The 20,457-nt window shown below is 38.8% G+C and overlaps 3 protein-coding genes across 3 annotated transcripts in view; 1 reads left to right on the top strand and 2 right to left on the bottom strand.

The window, feature by feature from the left end:
- The first annotated feature begins 993 nt into the window (after window positions 1–993).
- chordc1b (cysteine and histidine-rich domain (CHORD) containing 1b) lies at window positions 994–10,993 on the top strand. Its single transcript, XM_046040715.1, has 11 exons — window positions 994–1,202; window positions 4,391–4,440; window positions 4,516–4,572; window positions 4,733–4,893; window positions 5,565–5,665; window positions 5,961–6,019; window positions 6,943–7,013; window positions 7,258–7,363; window positions 7,549–7,668; window positions 7,795–7,857; window positions 8,867–10,993. Exons 1-11 carry the CDS (start codon window positions 1,139–1,141, stop codon window positions 9,038–9,040), a joined length of 1,026 nt encoding a protein of 341 aa, XP_045896671.1. The 5' UTR covers window positions 994–1,138; the 3' UTR covers window positions 9,041–10,993.
- Window positions 10,994–15,629: 4,636 nt separating this feature from the next.
- On the bottom strand, window positions 15,630–20,215 carry LOC123963968 (tyrosinase-like). The gene is made up of 5 exons (XM_046041103.1): window positions 19,356–20,215; window positions 18,591–18,807; window positions 17,304–17,451; window positions 17,023–17,204; window positions 15,630–16,875 (listed from the first exon to the last, which is right to left on the bottom strand). Exons 1-5 carry the CDS (start codon window positions 20,175–20,177, stop codon window positions 16,628–16,630), a joined length of 1,617 nt encoding a protein of 538 aa, XP_045897059.1. The 5' UTR covers window positions 20,178–20,215; the 3' UTR covers window positions 15,630–16,627.
- Window positions 20,216–20,326: 111 nt separating this feature from the next.
- Window positions 20,327–20,457, bottom strand: part of LOC123963764 (tyrosinase-like) — a 1,902-nt gene continuing 1,771 nt past the window's right edge. The window contains exon 3 of the mRNA XM_046040806.1: window positions 20,327–20,337. Within this exon, the coding sequence (XP_045896762.1) occupies window positions 20,327–20,337 (11 nt within the window). The remainder of the gene's footprint in view (window positions 20,338–20,457) is intronic.

The following is a 20,457-nucleotide window of genomic DNA, read 5'->3' as shown; positions in this document are numbered from 1 at the left end:
ACTCAAATGCACAGCCAAAGTTTAAACCCATGTAATAATTGCCAGAGAGGGAAAGGAGAGGGAAAAATTGATGACCTAATTAAAAACATTTTCTTTTTTCTTTTCTTTTTTTAATTATAAATACTTGTTTGCTAAATACTGCATGGGCTACTGTTTACTAAATTTTGTCGCCTATGCATCGTCTTATACAGTAGTATTGTTTTGATCATTATACAACTTCAACAGAAACATTATTTATTAAAGAACTGATGATGTGAAATTTGAGCTACATGTAGATCCTATTTGTTAGACCTATAGTAGCCTATAGATTAATATCTGCACCAAATAGGCTGTCAGAATTTAACGACTCAGATCAACATTCCCCAGAGAGACTGTCCTGGGAGATCTTGGGGTGCATTTAACGTTCCCCGTGTTGATGCTGATGCGGATCCAGTGTTGCTCGCCTCCCTCCCTGCAAAATCCACGTGTTTCTCATGCTACAGACTGTAGCTTAATTAAATATATTCTGTGCAGACTTCACTCACACATCAAAGCGTGTCCTACCTTTAGACGAAACAGCTGTAATCAGTGGAAGTAAATCATTTCCCATCCTCTCCCCGACGGTCATTTTGAAAAGAAAGAAAAGCAAATGCACAAAACAGTCGCGCAGAAGTCGATGGTGATGCGCGAAATGGAAAATTCATGTGAGAATATCCCGAGAGGCAGTTGTCTACTAGGCTGCAGCCATCCTCGTAAAACTAAATAGCTATTGCCCCAGTTTCATGCACCTGAATACTGTAACCCTGAGTGCAGTGCTATTTTGGCTTTTTCTGCTATAGTTCACACAAAACTGAGGTTAAAACTGCTAGGTGTTAGTTTGCTGGAAGGTTAAGGTCCGAGATAAATTTGCTATAAAGATCCTGTCGCTTAACGCAAGTTTGGAAGCGGTCAGCATCAGTTGTCGCTTGTGTGGGACCGCGGTGCGCTCACAGGATGGAGGAGGCGGGCTGGGCAAGCTCCGATATTTGCCGAGTGTAGCCGAGATCATCCGGAAGTGAGACCAGTAAAGAAACGGTCGCTGCTCTACATCTTACACACACTAGCTTTTTAGTGTTAGTTACAAATCCGGCCACCTGTAAAACTTGTTTCACCCGCCACCATGTCCGCGTTGTGCTATAATAAGGGATGTGGGCAGCGATTTGATCCGGAAAATAACCCAGACGGTGAGTAATGTTAGTGTCTTGGTAGTGTCTTTGACTACCTCTGTACCCTGCACCACTCTGTGTTAGCAAGCTAACCTCGGATCATCTGGAAATTTCTATAGCATGCAGGCCTGGTGGGCCCATGTAGCTAACCTGATATTAGTTAGCTGACTGGACGCAACATAGTAGCAACTTCATTCATCAACCCTGTTGTAGCTTATTTGGAAGGTAACGCGCGTGCTTGCTGTTGTAACGTTATCACGATGTTGTTAAGTTAGCATGCTAAGCTCCTGTGATTAGCACGTTAGAGGGTAACGTTAGTTCGACTTTGCAGAAGAACCATTGTCCCCGGACAGGACACACTGTAAGTCAAGCAGTTAAAAGTTACAGGTAAAGAAACACACCATTCATCTTTTTATTACACGTAGACCGACGTTTATATACAGCACATTTGTCAACGCTATTCCACAATCACAACTAAATTAAGTCATGGTACCACAAGTGTTGTTTGGAAAACTGCGAAAGCACTTCTGTTAGCAGTTAAACCCGAGTAACGTTAACCAGTCAACAGTGGGGTTCAGCTTTTAAAGAGTAATAACGTTGTATCTATATATCCATTTCATCAAGCAATATTTAATCCACTGGACTGGTTGTGAAGTGGTTGAAATATCCATCAAATGGCTTGTTTTCCAACAGCCGTCTGGAGATCAGATATCTCAGTAGGAAAGCTCACCATTTCCAGATGAGTTGGCAAGTAATGCCAAGTTCCACAACGCAAAAGAGAATTTAAAACTCCTTATGTTATCTTTATTAGGTTTGTAATTACAGACCTCATTTTTATGGCTGCCACTTCAGCCTAAAGATGCGAAAGAAGGGGCACAACATCTGGGAAACCCAGAAGAAATGGAAAGAAGTCATTTGTATTCATAAGCTAATCCTTTTCCTTACTACCAGAAGGGCTTGTGCCTGAGGAAAGCTAAAGAATATGTTGAACCCACACAGTTTCCTGCCAGCAGTCTGCGATAGATCAGTCTGTAAACGTCAGAGCAGCCTCCCCAGTAACCCAGGGCCTCATTTAGAGGACAGATGCAGTCATGGAATGTTTACAGTGCATATTTCTCTCCAAAACAGTGTCCAAATCCTTGATATAATGTAACAAAAGATGCCTCAAAGACATTTTAAAACACCAATCATAATCATGAGCAAACACATGATTCCCATCTCATTGCCTTTTCTCATATTTGAAGCCACAGTTGAGTTGATGTTGATGAGGTTTGGCACACAGTTTATGGCATATGTCATCCTGTTTTTATGTGAGAAATGGTGGATGTGTGATTATTATTTCCTTACACATTTAGCTGATAATATATATATGTAAATGGAATTATTAACCTGGTCTCTTTATGAAAAACCTGCAAACTTCCAGCAGTGCAGTAACCCAACAATTCCACTAGGAAATTCACTTACATGAGGATAGGGATTAGTCATTGTCACGATTATTCACTTCTTGATCTTGAGTTACTTACTTCAGATAAAGTTTGCTCAAGAAACCATTGTTTGTGTGTAGCCACTTATGTATATTTAATTGAACATTCAAGGTGGTATTGTTGTCTGCAGCTCCCATGACAAAACATCCGTGAGTCCCTTAATTCTTTTTGTTAGAAATGTCCTCTTCTGTATTCAAGTAATACAACATTGTGTAACGGGCAATACACAGTGACTCAATTGTAATTTCAATTTTAATTGGATACCTCTTTTCATAAGTCCTTTAGTGGTATCTAAAAAGGTATATCTCTGGCAATGGCATGGAAGGGTCACACCTCAGGCTGTACTATGAGGAAAATGCTTGATTTATGGTGTCACCCAGCCAGATTTATTTTGTTGTGCAGTGCAGTTCCAGAAAGAGGACATTTTAAAAATCATGCTGTAAATGCCATAAAAACATTCCTTTCAAGTTGTGTGTGTGTGTGTGTGTGTGTATATATATATATATGAGAGAGAGAGATATATCTAGATATATATAAATTACCTTAATATATATATAAAGTTTTCATGTGTAGTGGTCTTGTGTCAGATTGTCTTTTAAGTTGCTCATATTAGGTGTTGCTCCAGTTTGAAAAATCTTCCTCCACAGAAATTACTTCTTCTGAAAGGAGTGTCAGTCCAATTAATTTCATAATGCCCACATTAATAATTTATCTATGCATTTTATGTACATTGCATTTACATCATCTATAAAAGACAGCGAAAATTGTGGTCTGTTTTTCTTTTTTTTTTCTTTTTTAGCTACTTAAGCTTTAATTCTCCTTATCCTTTGTGTTTTCTAGCTTGCTGTGTCTGTAGTCTGATTTTTCATTTTAACCATGAATTATCCAATGTCACTTTTGGACATGTGATCAGTTCTTGTTTTAAACACCAATGATAATTCTAGTTATTATTACTGACTAGGTGTTTGTAGTTAACTACATTTAAAAAAATTTTTATCTGACAATCTACACACACAACGTACATTAATTAATCTCAGCATGTTGTGTGTGTTTAATTAAAAAAAAAAAAACTTCTTCACACTTGTCTAAGTACAGCATGATAAATACTGTTAGGGACATATTTGACACCATACAGCCATCAAATACTGCTAGAATAATACATTAACCAACTTAGTGCATGTTAAAAAAACCAGTATAACCTTTTGCTATTCGGTTTCTAAAATTGGTTTTGTCCCACCTTAAGCACCTTAATGGGTCATTTTGACAGGGAACACCCGGAGGCAGCATCTGACACTGCTGACCAAAGTCTTTTGAGAGGCGTGCCACGCATGAAAGGAGGAGCAATTGCAGAAAAGACGTAACTGTTTTTGTAGTGCTTTACCAAGAAAGGCTTGGCCTCCATCAAACAGATGAAAATGACCATATATTGGTTATAGTTGTTGATTGTCAAAATGCCGCCTCGCCACCTTCAGAAACTTCTATTCTTTAACTCTGTTTATCTTTTTGTAAAAGAAATGCGCTTTTTGCCACAGTGAGCAAGTTTGGGTGTACCATGAAAGCTAAAAGTTTTGTTTCTTTAATGAAACTAGTTTTCATTCAAAGTAGGCCAGAAAGGCGTATTCAAGTTTGCGTGTTATACAGTGCTGGTGTGGTTTACACCATTTCCTACATCACCGCATATATTTCCTCTAAATTAATCAAAGTTGTGTTTTGTTTTCAAAGATTGCTGCACCTATCACCCAGGAGTCCCAGTATTCCACGATGCATTGAAGGTAAAATGCTTGAAAATGCACAGTTAGCTTGTCTTGTTGTGTGGTCAAAGTTAACATCTCTTTGACTTTCCCCAGGGATGGTCCTGCTGCAAGAGAAGAACTACAGACTTCTCAGACTTCCTCAGCATTGCTGTAAGTTATTTGTTTTGGTTTGAATCCATACTTTTAATTCTCCATGGTCACGTTTCCATTGTCTATTGTTTTCATGGGCATTGACTGCCACCACCACCTTTGCTGTGGCCATATTGGCCTTATTGTTTGTGAATCCGACACAATGATCTTCTCCTCACAGGGCTGTACAAAAGGCCCCCACAACAAGGAGAAGCCCCCTGAGCCGGTGAAACCAGATGTGACCTCATCAGGAGGAAAGAAAGACGCAGATGACCAAAAACCAAAGTTTAACGAGTACATCATCTCCGCACCTAAACCCCAGGAGGCGATACGCAGGCCCAGGTTGTACAATTGGCTTCAAACATAGTTTAAAAAATATATTTGAACAGTACCATACCGTTATTTTTGCAGTGAACACATAAGTGAAGGAAAAACATTTATGGAGATACAAAGATTTAACCCATATTGAACCCATATTTTATTATGTCAACACTTTTTACATGGGCATTGTTTTTGAAATCACATTTAAGAGAAAGAAATCAGCCAAGAAGAACACATGTTTCTCCATTCAGTACATCCACAGGGCTTCTGACTTAAAACTGTATATCCTTATTAGCTCTGTGGACTACATTAAGCTCTGAATTATTCTGGTTCAGTATAAAATGCATAAAAGGATAGGTATAGTATCATAGGTATTAAATAAGCCTGAAATCATCAATCGTATACTGAGGTTCCATGGGAGTATCCAGGGTAAAACAGAAAGTGGACAAGCTACTGATGAGCCAATTACTGCTGAATAGTAAAGCTCCTTTCAAATACTGTATTGGTCTTAGGCTGGCTTTGTACCCAAGACCTAATTTTCAAGGAAATGGTGCCATTAATGTATTCTTTACTTAAAGAAAAAATCCTTATACCCTTCCAAATTGTTTTCACTTAACAAAGTAACTACATTCCCTTTGTTATTGTTTCATGCCTAATTTTTTATAAAAATTTTTATTTTGGACGCCTTACAGTGCTGATGAGCCGTTAGTGAGAATGCAGCATAAAGTCTCTGCTTCTCTGAGGCAGGCTCTGGAGAAACTGAAGCTATCTGAAAATGCGGCTGAGAAGAATGGTGAGAACAGAAATTTATCCTCCCCTTGTTTTCTTTCTTTTAACATTTCCATGTTTCTGTTTTGTTTTGTTGTTGTTTTTGTCCTTTATATCGCAGACTACCATCCACTACCATCCACGTCTTGTTATAGTACACAGGAAGGTCATGTTGACAGTTGAAGTTAATGGATGGCCGCTGGGAATTTTCCCGTGTCATTCACATAATGGCAGTGGAGTACAAGCTGACAGGGACAGAACATGCTTTTCAAAGTAAGGGTGTCAATTCTTTGTCTCTCTCTGTCTCCCCATCTTTCTAGAGGAAGATAGTGACGAGATCAAGATTGGAACATCCTGTAAAAATGGAGGATGTACAAAAGTAGGTGAATATGTCATTGTGTACTGTGAAAACCAATGTGGAATAAATTCTGAAGGTGTTGAAAAATCTTTTTTTTTTTTTTTTTTTTTTTAATTGATGCATAATTTATATTAAATTCAACATATTTGTTAAATTCTATGAACAGAAATGATTAAATTAAAGCAAATCATGCTGATCCTGACAAAGAAATCAGAACACCCCAAAAGAGCTGACTCCTCTGAGTAAGAGGAAGTAGATACAGCTCCTTTTCCTCCTCCTCCACGTTTGCCCTGAGACAGATGCAAAGCAAAAAATATTTGTTTTTGCTCAAGCTAATCTGGCCTGTCAGAGCAGAAACCTCAAGATTAGAAATTAAAATATTGAGGAAAATTTAGAGTGACTTGGGTTTTGTAGAAGTAGGACTTGATTTACATAATTTTACTTTAAGTCATTAGATTGAAAGCCATGAGATATTCTCTCAACGGATGGCTATTTTTGGTTGATCAATCAGTTTGAGTATTTGGTAGAGTCTAAATTGGTTCTGTTATGAATTTGTGTTTATGCTAATTTCCAGAAAATTATACTTTCACCTCTGTCATTACAATAATATTCGAAAATATGTTTTATAAGCAGTAGATTTCAGGATATCAAAATTTGACTGTACTGAGGAAAGACGTCATTTCAAAAAATAACTTTTATTTAGTAATTTTTTAAGGGAAAAACATTCACTTCTTAAAGTGAAGATTTTCTTTACACCTCTACGGCAGTAAACTGAAAAAACATTTTAGGTCGGCATTTTGGGCTTTTGGATTTTCTGACATTTGAAAGACCAATGAACTAATCGGTTAATCAAGACAATAATTGACAGATGAAACGACAATGAAAATGATCATTGGCTGCATCCCTAGTTTCAGTATTTTGAACCACATCTGTGTTATCTTCAGAGTTTTGAAGGACCTGTAAGCGATTCAGATGTGTGCTCATACCACCCTGGATTTCCTATCTTCCATGAAGGGTTAGTAGTATTATGATAATTTTTTACCTATAATGAAGAACTTTTACAATTTAATCTTAAAAACATCTTTCCATCTCTGCATTTCACTGTACTGACCTGAAATGGTAGACATTCTTTGGAAGCTAAAAGAAGTGTGTAGAGCAACACTAGTATTTTCCTCTTTGTCTTGTTTACTGGTTCTCTTGAGTGACAAGTTACTGACTTCTAAAACTCCAGCGGGTGTATGTCTTCCCTGCTTCTTCAGGATGAAATACTGGAGCTGCTGTAAGAGGAAAACCTCCGACTTTAACACCTTCCTCTCTCAAGAGGGCTGCGCAAAGGGAACACATCTGTGGAAGAAGAAAGATGCGGTAGGTGTGCCTGTTTAACAGCAAGTCATCTCTTATGTGTGCATGACAGAGCCTCAGCTGTGACTCCATCTAGTGGTGGACACTTGCACTGTGGATACAATGCTTTGTGGTAGGGACAGAATGGCTGAATTTGTGTATCAAATGATGACTGCTTCAAATGTTGTTTATTTGAAATCTCCTTGTAGGGTAAGAAAGTGGTTCCATGTCGGTTTGACTGGCACCAGACCGGGGCGCAGGTCATCATCTCTATCTACGCCAAGAACGCCGTCCCAGAGCTGAGCTACGTGGATGCAAACAGCACCATTGTGAGGGATACTATAGTCTTTCAGATGATCTCTGTCCCAATCTAAACTGCTTAAATGTTTAATTGAGTTCTTCATCTTCACTTAAATAAACACTTCTTCTGTGTTTATTTGTCTTCTCTCTTTCAGCTCAACATCCACGTTATATTTGAGGGAGAGAAGGAATTTGATCAGAAAATTAGCTTGTGGGGAGTAAGTACATTTTTACTTTCAGCGTATTATTATTTGATATGCTGCAGATCTATCCTAGGTAGGGCTGGACAGTAAAACAACAATAATTATCGCAGTATAATTTTTTTCAATAACAATATAACAAATGTTTGATTTTATTCACTTGAATCATACACAAATTTGGTCTTAGTTTATGTTGTTGAGGAAAAAGGACTGAAAAAAGCTTTTACTTCATTTTACTTATGCATAATTGTTGACAAAGATTTTATCATAATTGTTTTGAATGTTCTACCTAAGATTTGTGAAGTGATCCACTGTTTGGCATCAAGTGTTGCCCACAAAGAAGAGTCTAAACCACAGCTAGCCATCAGGTTTCTTGAACTTTCACTCAGGAGCAAAAATCAGCCTTTAAACTCAAAAGAAATAATGATTTGATACTTATCGTGATATTTATCGATATCGAAATATATGAAACTTTATTTCGTGATAACATTTTTGGCCATATCTTCCAGCCCTAATACTAGTGATTGATAATGGCAGTATTTGTACCAAAACATTTTTTAAAATGTTTCTATTTCCGCCTGAATAAACACCAGTTAGTTAAAACATGACTTGCTCATAACTAACTTGTGTTTGCCGGACCAGCTTATCTGTGATGACCTTATACCACAGGAACTCTCTCGCTTCTGCTTTGGACTGGGACAATGTTTCTACAAGTGTTTCTTGGCTCCCATGTTTTATTAATTCCTGTGGGTGGATAAGTGCACATAAGTGACACTGCAATTTTATTTGATTTAATTTGTTGAACCTAAGAGATAATCAGTTAAGAGTTTGGATCATTCTGTTGTAGGATTTCAGCTGGCAAAAAAAAAGATAATTTTCTGAAAATACACCCAATTACAGCGCTAACTCGTTACATTTTGTATGATAGCAGGCCTTTTTGATTTGAAAATAACGTCTTTTGATAACTTTTTTTATACCCATCTGTTTATTAAGCCATCCTTTTGTCACATCCCCCCTTTCCTTGCAGGTGATAGATGTAAGTAAAAGCACAGTGAACATGATGGCTGCCAAGATCGAGATAGCCATGAAGAAGTCTGAGCCCATGTCATGGGCTCGTCTGGACCTTCCTCCCCCCCTTGCCCCCCCCCAGGAGAACGAGAAGAAAAAAGAGGAGACTGATAGTGAGGATGAAGATGAATGATGAGGAATTAAAATTAAAACATAGTGTTTATTTTTAGCTGAATCTAAGGCCACACAGTCCATTTCTTACCTCTTTTAAAGATTTGCCTCTTCTGCTGTCATGGAACTTTGGCCTCTACTCTTCAACACTGCAGTGTTTCCCTTTTCACTCTTAGTTGTCAACTTTCTTGATTTGGCCTGTTTTTCTCAAGTTTTGGCTCTTTTTTTTTTTATTGCTTATCATTATATTATTGCTAATCATTATATAGGTTGGAATGCTGAAGAATCTTCAAGTATATTTTACACCCATTTTTCACTCAAGTACTGAATGAACACTGACTTTTAAACTTTCAATCAAGTCAGATGATGACACACTTGCACTGAAATCCCCTGGGAAATAACACTGCGCACTTAGGAGTCAGCTGTGACCATGCTTGATCTCGGACCCATAAAGCCTTTCATGTGAACTGCTCACATCGTAATGGACCACAGTTGTGACCATTTTCTATTTCACCAATGTTTGGTAAAAGATTCATTCCATCCTTTGGTGTCATAAATTGTATAAATTATTGCATTGTTTTGTCCACAGGTATCACGTCAGGCTAAATGCTGTCTTCACAGATATGTTCCCTGGTCTGTGTGATAATGAAGCTGCTCTATGTAGTTTGAGTAAGAAATTTGGAACTCTAAAACGTCCACATTTGCATAATATGGAGTGTATTCTGAATAAACTGTTAGAAGAAATACAATAGTTTCTTGGGACTCTTACACTTAGTAATGAAATGTTTGACAGCTGTACTATGACCATCCCACCTTTAGCACAGTTAAAATTGTAGATTTGCTCCAAATTTGTTATGTTTTTGGGTTGCCTGTCCATCTGCCCTATTCATGTGAATGCGATGTCTCAGGAACGCCTTAAGGGAATTTCTTCCAAGTTTGACAGAAATGTCCACTTGGACTAGAGGATAAATTGATTAGAATTTGGGGGCCAAAGGTCAAGATCACTGTGACATCACTAAACGTGTTTCTGGCCATAATTCAAGAACTGATGACCGTATTTCACAGTTGACAATGAAATAGTGACACGTTTGACTCGAAGGTCACTGTGACCTCAAAATGACCTTAACAAACGCATTTGTGGCCATAACTCAAGAACTGATAATAATGGTAATTATGGACTGATGTTTAATGGAATACAACAGATAAACATTTTTGTTTTACCGAAAAGGTTAAAAGTCAACATCACAGTGACATCTTAATGTCCTGGAAAAAATGTGTTTTGCCATTATTCAGCAATGTAACTCAGGAACCGAAGGGGATTGTGACCGTATTTTACAGTTAGTCAGACACTGAATAGGTGACACTTTTCACCCAAAGGTCAAAATAGGTTTAAAGCTCTCATTAAACAATTCATTTGATGATTTCACACACGTTGACTTGGATGACAAAATGAGTACATCATAACTAGCACAGTACGGGCTTTCCTCCATCTCATCCATTCTGCCATTCACTTCCTGCCTCATTCTGAATTTTGAATGTCATTGGATTCATGTGACTGCAGACAATGTATTGGAGCATGCTTAGCTTATCATAATTCTGTGAGTGAGTAAGAGTCATTTACAGTTCAGAGAGGCTTTGCATCTAAAAATAACATGATTTACTTAATTATACCTAATGTATTAAGATTTGCTTCCAAATGATCAAACCTATATCTATGTCCTCATTTCTTGTCAAAACAACATAGTGCAGTTTTAATAATGAGAATGTACTGTAATGTATGAGAATGTCAATTAAATACAAAGCATTTTGAGCAAAGTACTGTATTATAAAAATGCTATGCTAGACAGCATGTCTCAAGGCTTAGAATGCATGAATTAAATTTGACTGAATGAGACCATGACATAAGGGTAAAGTTATTAGGGAACCAATTTATCTTACCAAAAATAAACTTCTGTGTTGAACTTTCTTTTAAAAATGTGGTGATGTGTGTTGCTTTGAATAATATTTCTAAGGGAGACATGCAGCATATAAAGAGCAGGCTTTGTTAGAGTGGTATTAACTCTAAGACTCTCCAACAGTTGGGACCTCGTGGAAAGAAACTCTTTCCTTTAATTAAAGTAGGTGTGACCTTTAAAGGGAAGATTTTGAACCACATGAAACTTTGGGAATTGCAGTGACTTTTTACAAATGTCAATTTTTCTTTATTTTTTTACATAACTCTAAGGTTAGAGTATTGAACTATGTCTTGGTGCTGTGGAGATGTCGCAGACCATGACATCTGGGAATACATTATCACCTCTTTTTATTTCCAAAAGCACATCTCACACCACAAACATGAATCAGTTTAAATGTTGAATCAAATTGTGGTTCAGTCAACTCCCACATGAAGATAATACAAGAAAGTTCCCCAAGGCTTCTGTAAATATATCTGTATCCGCTTTGAATGGCAGTTGGATGTATGTAGGATGTTATTTTTTCATAATAAGGGCCTGCGTACATGACTGATGCAACACACTGCAGAACTTGATTTTGAAGGTAAACATCTAACCCCACAGAATAAATGTGAAAAGTCATTATGGAACATTTCCATGACAGAAACCAATAAATATTACAGGACTTCTGTCTGAAATTACATAATGTATAAGATTTGAGTTAAAAGTTGTGCGTGGAACATGTTTAAAGTTTAACATGCCTTATAACGTTTCAAAAATCCAACATGCACAGTTTTTATTTCTCATAGTTTAAATACATTGCCATTAACAAAGACTCATTACAATTAGTCATTGTGTACTTCACAGTTGTAGTGTTGTTAAAGCTAGTGGCACTATGTAATTGCTGATATAAATCAGACTGGCATCATGTTATCAAGCGCCATGGGGGAACTGTACTGACAACCAAGGCTTTCACAGTGAGATTTGAGGCACATAACATACATGAATATTCAGTGTGGTAAATAGCTAAATGATGCTGGTGACAGCAAGGGCCCTACTACTGATGGATTGCTATGAGTGGGGGGCTGCTGGAGCACAGTGACAGGCTACAGTATAGCAGCAGCAGTAAAGATCTAACTCCACCTACAGTTGGTTATTGACTGGTTGGTTATTTACAGACAAAACTTGAGCCTAACGCTAGTGATTTAAATATGTATAGATGTCTGGATAAGCAGTGTTTTGGTATTGAGTCATTCATTATTAGACATGACATGTCATGACACAAATGCTGCCCCAGAAATGAATGCATACTAACTCGCAAAAATTGTAATCCAACACATCACATACTGTATATTAAATCTTCAAATCTTGAAATCAGTTTTGCAAAGTACCCGTATGCATGTTACCGTCTGCTGTATAATACTTGATAAGAGAAAAAGACAGGAAGTATAGCAGTGTGTTAAATGTGTGCACATTGTTTTTCAAGCTGTTTGAGATAAGAGTGTCGTTTTAAATGTTGAGGATGACTAATGTTCAGTCCTGCCACCTAAAAGGAGGCACAAATTGTCTGATGTAACTATTTTTAAGATACATAACATAGGGTAGTAATTTGGCATTAACAGCATTACTCATCTTGAAACCATTTTTGTCATGATCTAATAGCAAATCAAGAATCCCCAACAATGCCAAGTACTCAAAATGAATTTTAGATCAACAGAAGAACATTTACTCCGCAAAGAGTAACACAGTGACATGTGGTGGCTTTTAAAACTTTAGCAGCCCTTCAAGACTGGGGAAGCACAACAACACCTTGCTGATATTAATAGTTTTAGTCTTGTGTGTTTTAAAACTCCAAGGAGCATGCGTATTATTATTAAACCTGTTTACCTTTGTTCAAGAAGTGCTGCATTAAATATAGATGTTATTGTGGAGGAAGCGTGGATAATATATCTTTGCTGATAATTCATGAATGTACCTTTCTTTGGTGTAACTTATGTAGTTTATGTTTTGAAACTTCATGGTTGATATTTATGTAACATTTCATGTAAATTTAATAAATTAGCCTATTACTTGTATTATATTATTACACAACACTATCATTACTTGGTATCAGGAGGAAATTACAGGAATAATAGGAAATTTCGCTATTATTTTGCTCTCTTCTTATGCCTTCCAGAGTTTAGCTGTTAAACCTTCAAAACTCTAACAATTAAAGAACCGTGTTCTGAAGCACCAGTGACATCATCGGTCACATGATCACTTCAAGGTTTGAACAGCTTAGGTAGCATCTTTCGACAAGGAAGCATAAATCATCAGAACACTGCCACCATGAGTGAAACAAGCTTCAGACCTTCTGTATCATCCGTTTATCTCTACTAGTGAGATAACTGTAGCCAACGTTAGCTGGCCAGCAATACATAAAGATGAGAATAGTAACCTCACCAACTCACTGCAACAAGTGTAACTTACAGCTGTGGATTCACAAACCTGAAACAACACCTGTCCATGATTCACTTGCAGATGCTGATGCTGTTGATCCACTTTCAGTGGACGGTAGCCAGCTGAGGTTTACTCCTTGAGAAAACCTTCATCGTGTCCGTAGTTCATAAGCTGGTTAGATAGCTAGCAAACTTGTTCACTGAGGTGACACATAAGGTGACACGAGTGAATGAACCTGACACTTAATTTTTTTTCCAACCAGATTTTTGACAGCTCTCACTTGACGGAAACCACTTTTGTGCAAGTCCTGCCTACTACTCTGCCTCTGATTAGCTAACCCTCTAACCTTAACCAATGGGGGCAACGAGTACTAGCCAATCAGAGTCATCTATATTTCCCCAGTAATATAAGTTTTACTCCATTGATTTACCAGTCCAGTCAGAGGGACTGAGGGGAAATGAAGATGAATTCATTTTAAAGCAGTGTAGAAATTTACATAGCCTCAAAATCATTTTGATGGTACACTAACTTGTAGCCTAATAGGGAGAATGCACGTCTATGCCATCTCCGGGCCTGGCGCCTGGTACTAGCTTACATTTTGTTTTAAGCTTGTTTTTCGCTAGCCAAAATTATCATTCCAATATGGTCACTTCTGGTTCCAAAAAAAACCCAAACTCAAATCCTTAAAATGCTAGTCCACAAACCAATGGGTGACGTCATGGTAACACCCACTTTTTTAATACAGTCAGTGTATTGGACTGGCTTTTAGTTATTGGCAACAGCTTTGTGAAATAACATTTTGTGCAGAAGGTGAATGTCATAACTGAGAAACATAAGTTTTGACAAGGAGCGCAGAGATATGATGAAACTATTGCTAACATATGGAGGGCAATTTCATTCAAATCCCCACCCAAACTGCACACCACCTGTCCAGTTACATCAAGAACTGATATTTAATGACAGTGTTTGAGGGGACAATTAAAACATCTCCCAGCAGGAGTTTTTAGAAATAAAGTTTGAAAGAAGATCTGAAAAACATAAGGAGCGGACCAAACCACAATGAAGCTATTGTTTTGATTAAAATGATAGCTTGGGACAAAAAGGCTACTTCCCTACTAAATTATACACCCTTGCCAGACAGCCATCACACACCACCTATCCAGTTAACCTGCGCAACCACCAATGGACATCACGCACTCAACACAGTTGGTGTTCATTCAATGATCTGATGTTAAGAGGTCAGATCATTTAATGCTATGTCACTATCTAACCCCAGGAACATTATGGAATCTGCCAGGACATCGCATCTTCATTCCCTGTTAGACCCTTATTAGAATTCATTAGAGGATAATTTGCGACACATTACAAAAGAAGTGTACCATAAACTAAAGTGAAATCACAACCTTAACCCAAAACACATAAAGCCTTTTTACACAATGTGAAAAATCAACTACGTCTTTCACATTCTCAGTCGCTTTTTAACGCCCTGGCTACCCCCTTTATGTCATTTTTACACGTTCAGGGCACCGCAGTCAAGTTAGCAAGCTTAGCGACAATAAATATGCAAGGTCCGGTTAGCCTTTCAAAATAAATCTTTTTGAAATGCCGTGTTATTAAAGTTTGCGAAACGTTGCAATTTGGTTAGGTTTAGGCAACAAAACTACTTGGTTAAGGTTAGGAAAAGATAATTGTTTGGGTTAAAATAACTACATACGTCAGTTTACACGTAAATTAACTTACCTCACGTCAATTTAAGTAACTCGCTTAACTTAAATCAAAATATTTAATGTTGACTTTTTGTTTCACACGGGACATGAACACAGCTCTCTTGGTTCAAAGTCAGGGTTCTGGCCCTCCATCCACTCCAACCACCTCCTTACTCAGTCTTTTCTGTTAAATAGGCTATTATATACCTACCTAAACCGTCAAAAACGTTACAGGGCTACCCCTTCTGCGTTGAACTATGACGCTATAGGGATCCCCCGATGGGTCTTCACTATGCGTCCATATGTGAGGAGTCCGGGAGTGAGAACAGGTTGGGTGTAGAGGCAGCTTTGCATAGGAGTGTGTGTTCAGTAGCACAGTTAACATTTTAGCTGTGCTGGCTGGATAAGTAATGTGCCCTTTGGGTAGCTGGTAAGCGGATAGGTGGTGTATAGTTTGGGTGGGATTTTGTATAAAATGGCTCTCCATGCCAAAGAAACACAAAATCCTCCAACCATGCAGGTAACCTCACAAAAGATCAGTTAGATTAGATTATTGAACATACACACAAATGTTACAGAAATGACTGAGATAAGCATCTGGCAAATGCTCTGCCACAAACAAAATATGCAAATCATGTGGAACGACTTGGCACATTAAAAAAGTATGCTGCTCCAGTCAAAAACATGAGGTGAGAGAGGTTGTTATCCTTGAACTGGCTGTGCTTTTTCTGAAGGATTTAGCACCAGAAGAGAAAATGTCACTGAGTTCCTTTAAGCCTACAGAGCTACACCAGATGCAACCATAGAGATGTCACCCTTCCAGCTCATGCATGGAAGAAGGATTAGAACTAAACTCTCCAGCCAAAGCTCACAGCTGCTCAGGATAATAAACTGAGAGACAGAGTTGCAAAGAAGCAGTTACAAATGAAAACATACACTGATGTCAACAGACATGCCAAGACTCCTAAACTGCACCCAAGAAGCCTTGTGCACACGAGAAAACCCTGTGCATATCAACAAAGGAAAGTCCAGAGAGCCTCTTAAAGTGACACAGCAGAAAGGACCTCACAGCTATACTCTGACAGATGGAAAGACCTCGGATGCTTCACACCTGTCTGTGCTGCCAGAGACCTTCACATACCCAGCAGAAGAACAGAGGCTTACGAGCCTGCAACAAGTGACAGTGTATGAAAAGACGCCAGCAAAATAAAAAACATTCTTGGATGAAAGACTGTCACTTGAGAACACAAGAGGGACATATAATCTGTCACTGTGAGAATACAAATCCCACTTTGTTTTGTGTAGAAGTAACACTTTGAAAGGGGGGTTGTTGTTGTTGTGTTCTAAAAAGCCAATCCTATTCCAGACCAATAGGTGGCACTATGTCACTGCTGAATTACTACTTGAAAAGAGAAAAAGACAAGTATGTGGTGAAGTTTTGAAATGCAGGCACAGTGAAGGAACAAGAAATGTTATCATCTGTCCGGTGCTTTACGACAAATACATAACAACACTGCTTTTCAGGTCATGCCTTCACATCGGTGTTTGGTAGTTACGTTGTTTGTTTTCCTCTATGTCACTGCTCCTGATAAGTGGCTGTCTTTCTGAGAGAGCAAATAACATTTTCCACTTCCCCCTATGTAGCCGTCGTTTTGCAGGCAGTACAGCAGCAGCTATGAACATTACTACAATTCCTCCACAGAGCCCTGCAAGCAGCAGCCAGGGCCAGACATCCTGTAATTCCTCGAGGTAAGGACGTATGGTTTCTGTAAGCCTCTGGTCTGGAAAAAAAGTAAAACAAGCAGAGTAAGTAAACTATATCTGGGTGTGCTAAATTATAATTCGGATAATAATCGATATCAGTAAATAATTTCCTGAAATGCAAGTCAATGTGGAAAATAGAAAAGTTCAGCTTAGACAGAACTTACTAGCATTCAGCAGATATGAATACTCATATCCAAGGACCTTGCTGGAAATGAAGTATTCTCTGTTTCTGTGGAGGGGCAGGAAGGGCACCATGTGGTATTCGCCATTGTGCCCTATAGGAGCATTAGACTCTGGATACTCTGATGGAGATGGTCTATGCCTCCTGAGCCACTGCTCATAAATGCTGTCATGGAAAAATAAAAACAAAAATCAATATTGCTGTGTTAGGTGCAAGTGCGTTAGTGTATTCAAATGATAAAATGTGTGTCTGTGTGTATCTCACCTGTCAACAAAAGCATGGTGGAGAAGGAATATGGGGTCATTTGCTGAGCCCTGTACTGAGGACATGGATCCGTTCATGTAGGCATGGAGTGCAGCATGCATACCCCTACGAGAAAAGTTTCCTAACCCAGACTGAGGATCCCCAAATCCTGCAAGATGAAAAGATTTTTAATTAGTATTAACAAAGGTGGCAGTAGCATGTATAAGTTAGGGAAACAAAGACTTTTTGTTGTAAAATGGAGACATTGTCAGACAAAATCAAAACAAATAATGGCATTTTTCAAAGAAAACCCAAGATACCCTAGGTCTTTTATTGGCAATATGAAAAAATAAGAACATTTATGCTTTGGAAACCCTGAGTATTCAGGTCATTTTCTCATCCAAGATGGATATATAATAGTGCATTTTGGAATGTACCTGTCAAACAGACAGGATGTGTATAACAATGGCAATAATAATCCATAAAGCTTGTCTACATTGGACTATATTTAATTTTTATGAAGTATGAGATATTTGAATGTGTTCAGATCTGATATAGGTATCCTTGGAAACCATCACAACACTCTAAAGCTATGTTGGATATAGCATTTATTTGCATATTTCTCTGATATTCAACCTACTATTAATAGAAAATAGTTTAACAATGTGTCATTTAGCCTTCCTACAATAGCTGGATTTGTGCAGAATTTGGAATCCTGAACCCATGTTAGATTAATGTATACCCTGAATATAAACCAGTTATTTGCAAGAGTCACCTGACACTCAGTAGAAACTTTACTGATGCACAATATTAGTAAAGTGAATTTCAACTTCAGACAATCCAATTGCTGGATAGTTCTTTAATTATTTGTAACCTTCAGTTTCAGTAAATGTCACTTTCATTACTTTAAAATGGTTACAGTGTTAGTGGTTATTTATGAATTATGTCTGCAAATCATTGATAAAAGCATTATAACAGCGTCTTATAAGAAAAAAATATGTTATAATGCATTATGTAAACCAACTTGAGTTGTCAGATTATCAGCCTTATTGAATGTGGTAAGTATCCCTTCTTCTGTTATAGCCACACAGTGCAAATAAACTAAATGTATGAATGTACAAATGAAAGTGCAAATAATAGCCTACACATAGGCAGCACATTACAGGAATAAGACATGGAGAACCAGATTAACACAGTGAGAGTAAAGAGTAGTAGAGCAGAGCTGTGAGTGATATCATATCATATAGAACAGTCTGAATGTTTGTGTGTGTGTGTGTGTGTGTATCTTTCTGGTCAAGCTTATCTGACCTTCCAGAGTGTTCCTGAAGCTCATGTTGGCACTGCGGTCCATGGCTCCCGTGTCATAGCTGGTCAGACTGACAGTGAACTCCACCTCTGCTGAAGTTGGTAATCGTTCGACCACGCTACGGTTTTGGTTTCCAGGGTTACGACGCAATGGGCCTTCCTCCGTGGCATCACATAACACACCTCTGTCATTGTACTCCTCAGCTTGGGAGCACAGCACCTGTTGATGGAGACACACAGGAACATATTGCAATGCAGCACATGAAAAAAAGAGAGACCAAAAATAAAGTGAAATGGCACTGCTATTAGTTTTCAGGCAACATAAATTACTATGGTAAACCTAATTAAAATAAATAATAAAAAAAATGTGTGTGCAGTAGGTTGCGCAGTAGGGCCTACATATGTTTTCTTTTCATTTTTTTGTCTCCCCTTCTTGTGAAATTAGACAGTTGATGGCAAATCACCAGTGGCCATCTATTTAGGCTACATGTGCTGTTAGTATAAACTAATGAAGAATAAGCCCCTGTCAGAATTTCAAGACATTTTTAAATGCTTTAATTAAAATATAGGGCAATTGCTGTCAAAATAAAGCTCACCCAAGCATGCCAAAACAGTAAAAGCATTTTAAAAATCCTGCTGATCAGGAAGAACAGCTATTTTTATCCATTATTTAACTTAAAAGTAGGCTACACAGTGTGAATGAGTTTCAATATTAATTTCACTTTTTTGGGGTGATCTTTAAATAAATAAAAGTAAAAGTTACTCTACCCTCCAAGAAGAGAAGACGGAGCCTGGGCTGAGTAAGGTGGGGTCCTGGGGACTCCGGTCCCCCATCAGCTCGTCCGTGCACACGTCACATTCCTGGGCATCCCTCCAGTCCCAGTACGGGATGGTGAAGCTCGTGTCTCCGGTCAGCTTCCTGATCTCATGCTCCCAGTGCAGCAGGTATGCGCGGTGCCACGGGAGAAACGCAGGCGCCCAGTGGGCAAAGTCCACATTGGTCCACACATTCCCCGGCCCGCCAAGCAGCGCGTTCCGGGACACATAGTAATGCATCCACACAAACACATCGTACACAGACACATCACCGAACATCGGGTTGGAGCCGTTTTCCATCTCCTGGTAGGTCCCGGTCACAACAACATAGTCCCTGCTTATTGTCTGCTTGGCCAAGTTCAGATAGGACACAAATCTGATTCTCTCGGCTCTGGAAAGGTGAAATATGTTCCTCCTCAGAGACTCTCTCCTCTCATTGCAGTTCACTCCAAAGTAGCCAAACAAACAGTCCGCGCAGTTGAAGCCCATGAAGTTCCCTGCACACTGGCACGTCCGGTTGTAGAAAACCAAGGGCCACTTCTCCCTGTCGTCCAACCCGGAGAAGGGGTACTGCGGCCCATCCGGCTGGTCCGGGACCTCCACATCATGGCAGAAGCCCCGGCCGGAGCTGGCTCCGCAGGGCGAGCCGTCTCCTTCCCAAGACGGGCAGCACTCCTTGGTGAGCAAGGCTTCGCGGGTGGCACACAGACGAGGGAATTGTTGATAGCTGGCCGCAAAACATAACGTGAAATTTAGGATTGTCAGGAGCCACATTACAGCAAGGCTTTAATTCGAAGTTACCAAGAAATGAAACAAATAGGGTACTCACAAAGTGAGAAAGCCCCGTTCACATGCCTAAATTCCTCAGGGTGTTCTCCGGGCACCCCCTCCTCTTTGTCGAGCCAGTCACATGCCGCTTAACCTCAAGGTGAAGCTTAATTCACGGGGAGAGAGGGGAGTGGGGATTGCAGTCTAACTCCCTCCATTGGATTTGCAGAATTTGTGCTGCTCAATTAAAGCCTATTAAAAGTTTAATGGCATCATTACGACTTAC

Source organism: Micropterus dolomieu, linkage group LG23 (genome assembly GCF_021292245.1).
Source record: "Micropterus dolomieu isolate WLL.071019.BEF.003 ecotype Adirondacks linkage group LG23, ASM2129224v1, whole genome shotgun sequence".
In the NCBI taxonomy this organism is placed as follows: domain Eukaryota; kingdom Metazoa; phylum Chordata; class Actinopteri; order Centrarchiformes; family Centrarchidae; genus Micropterus; species Micropterus dolomieu.
This window is presented reverse-complemented; position numbering and strand designations above follow the sequence as displayed.

Bases quoted from the DNA above. Each gene is read 5' to 3' on its own strand.
- chordc1b (XM_046040715.1), top strand. From the start codon at position 1,139: ATGTCCGCGTTGTGCTATAATAAGGGATGTGGGCAGCGATTTGATCCG. The intron at 7,364-7,548 runs GTAGGTGTGCCT...ATCTCCTTGTAG, and splicing joins TGTGGAAGAAGAAAGATGCG to GGTAAGAAAGTGGTTCCATG. The intron at 7,858-8,866 runs GTAAGTACATTT...CTTTCCTTGCAG, and splicing joins AGAAAATTAGCTTGTGGGGA to GTGATAGATGTAAGTAAAAG.
- LOC123963968 (XM_046041103.1), bottom strand. From the start codon at position 20,177: ATGTGGCTCCTGACAATCCTAAATTTCACGTTATGTTTTGCGGCCAGC. The intron at 18,808-19,355 runs GTAGAGTAACTT...CTCCATCAACAG, and splicing joins CCGTCTTCTCTTCTTGGAGG to GTGCTGTGCTCCCAAGCTGA. The intron at 17,452-18,590 runs GTCAGATAAGCT...TTCATCTTGCAG, and splicing joins CTTCAGGAACACTCTGGAAG to GATTTGGGGATCCTCAGTCT.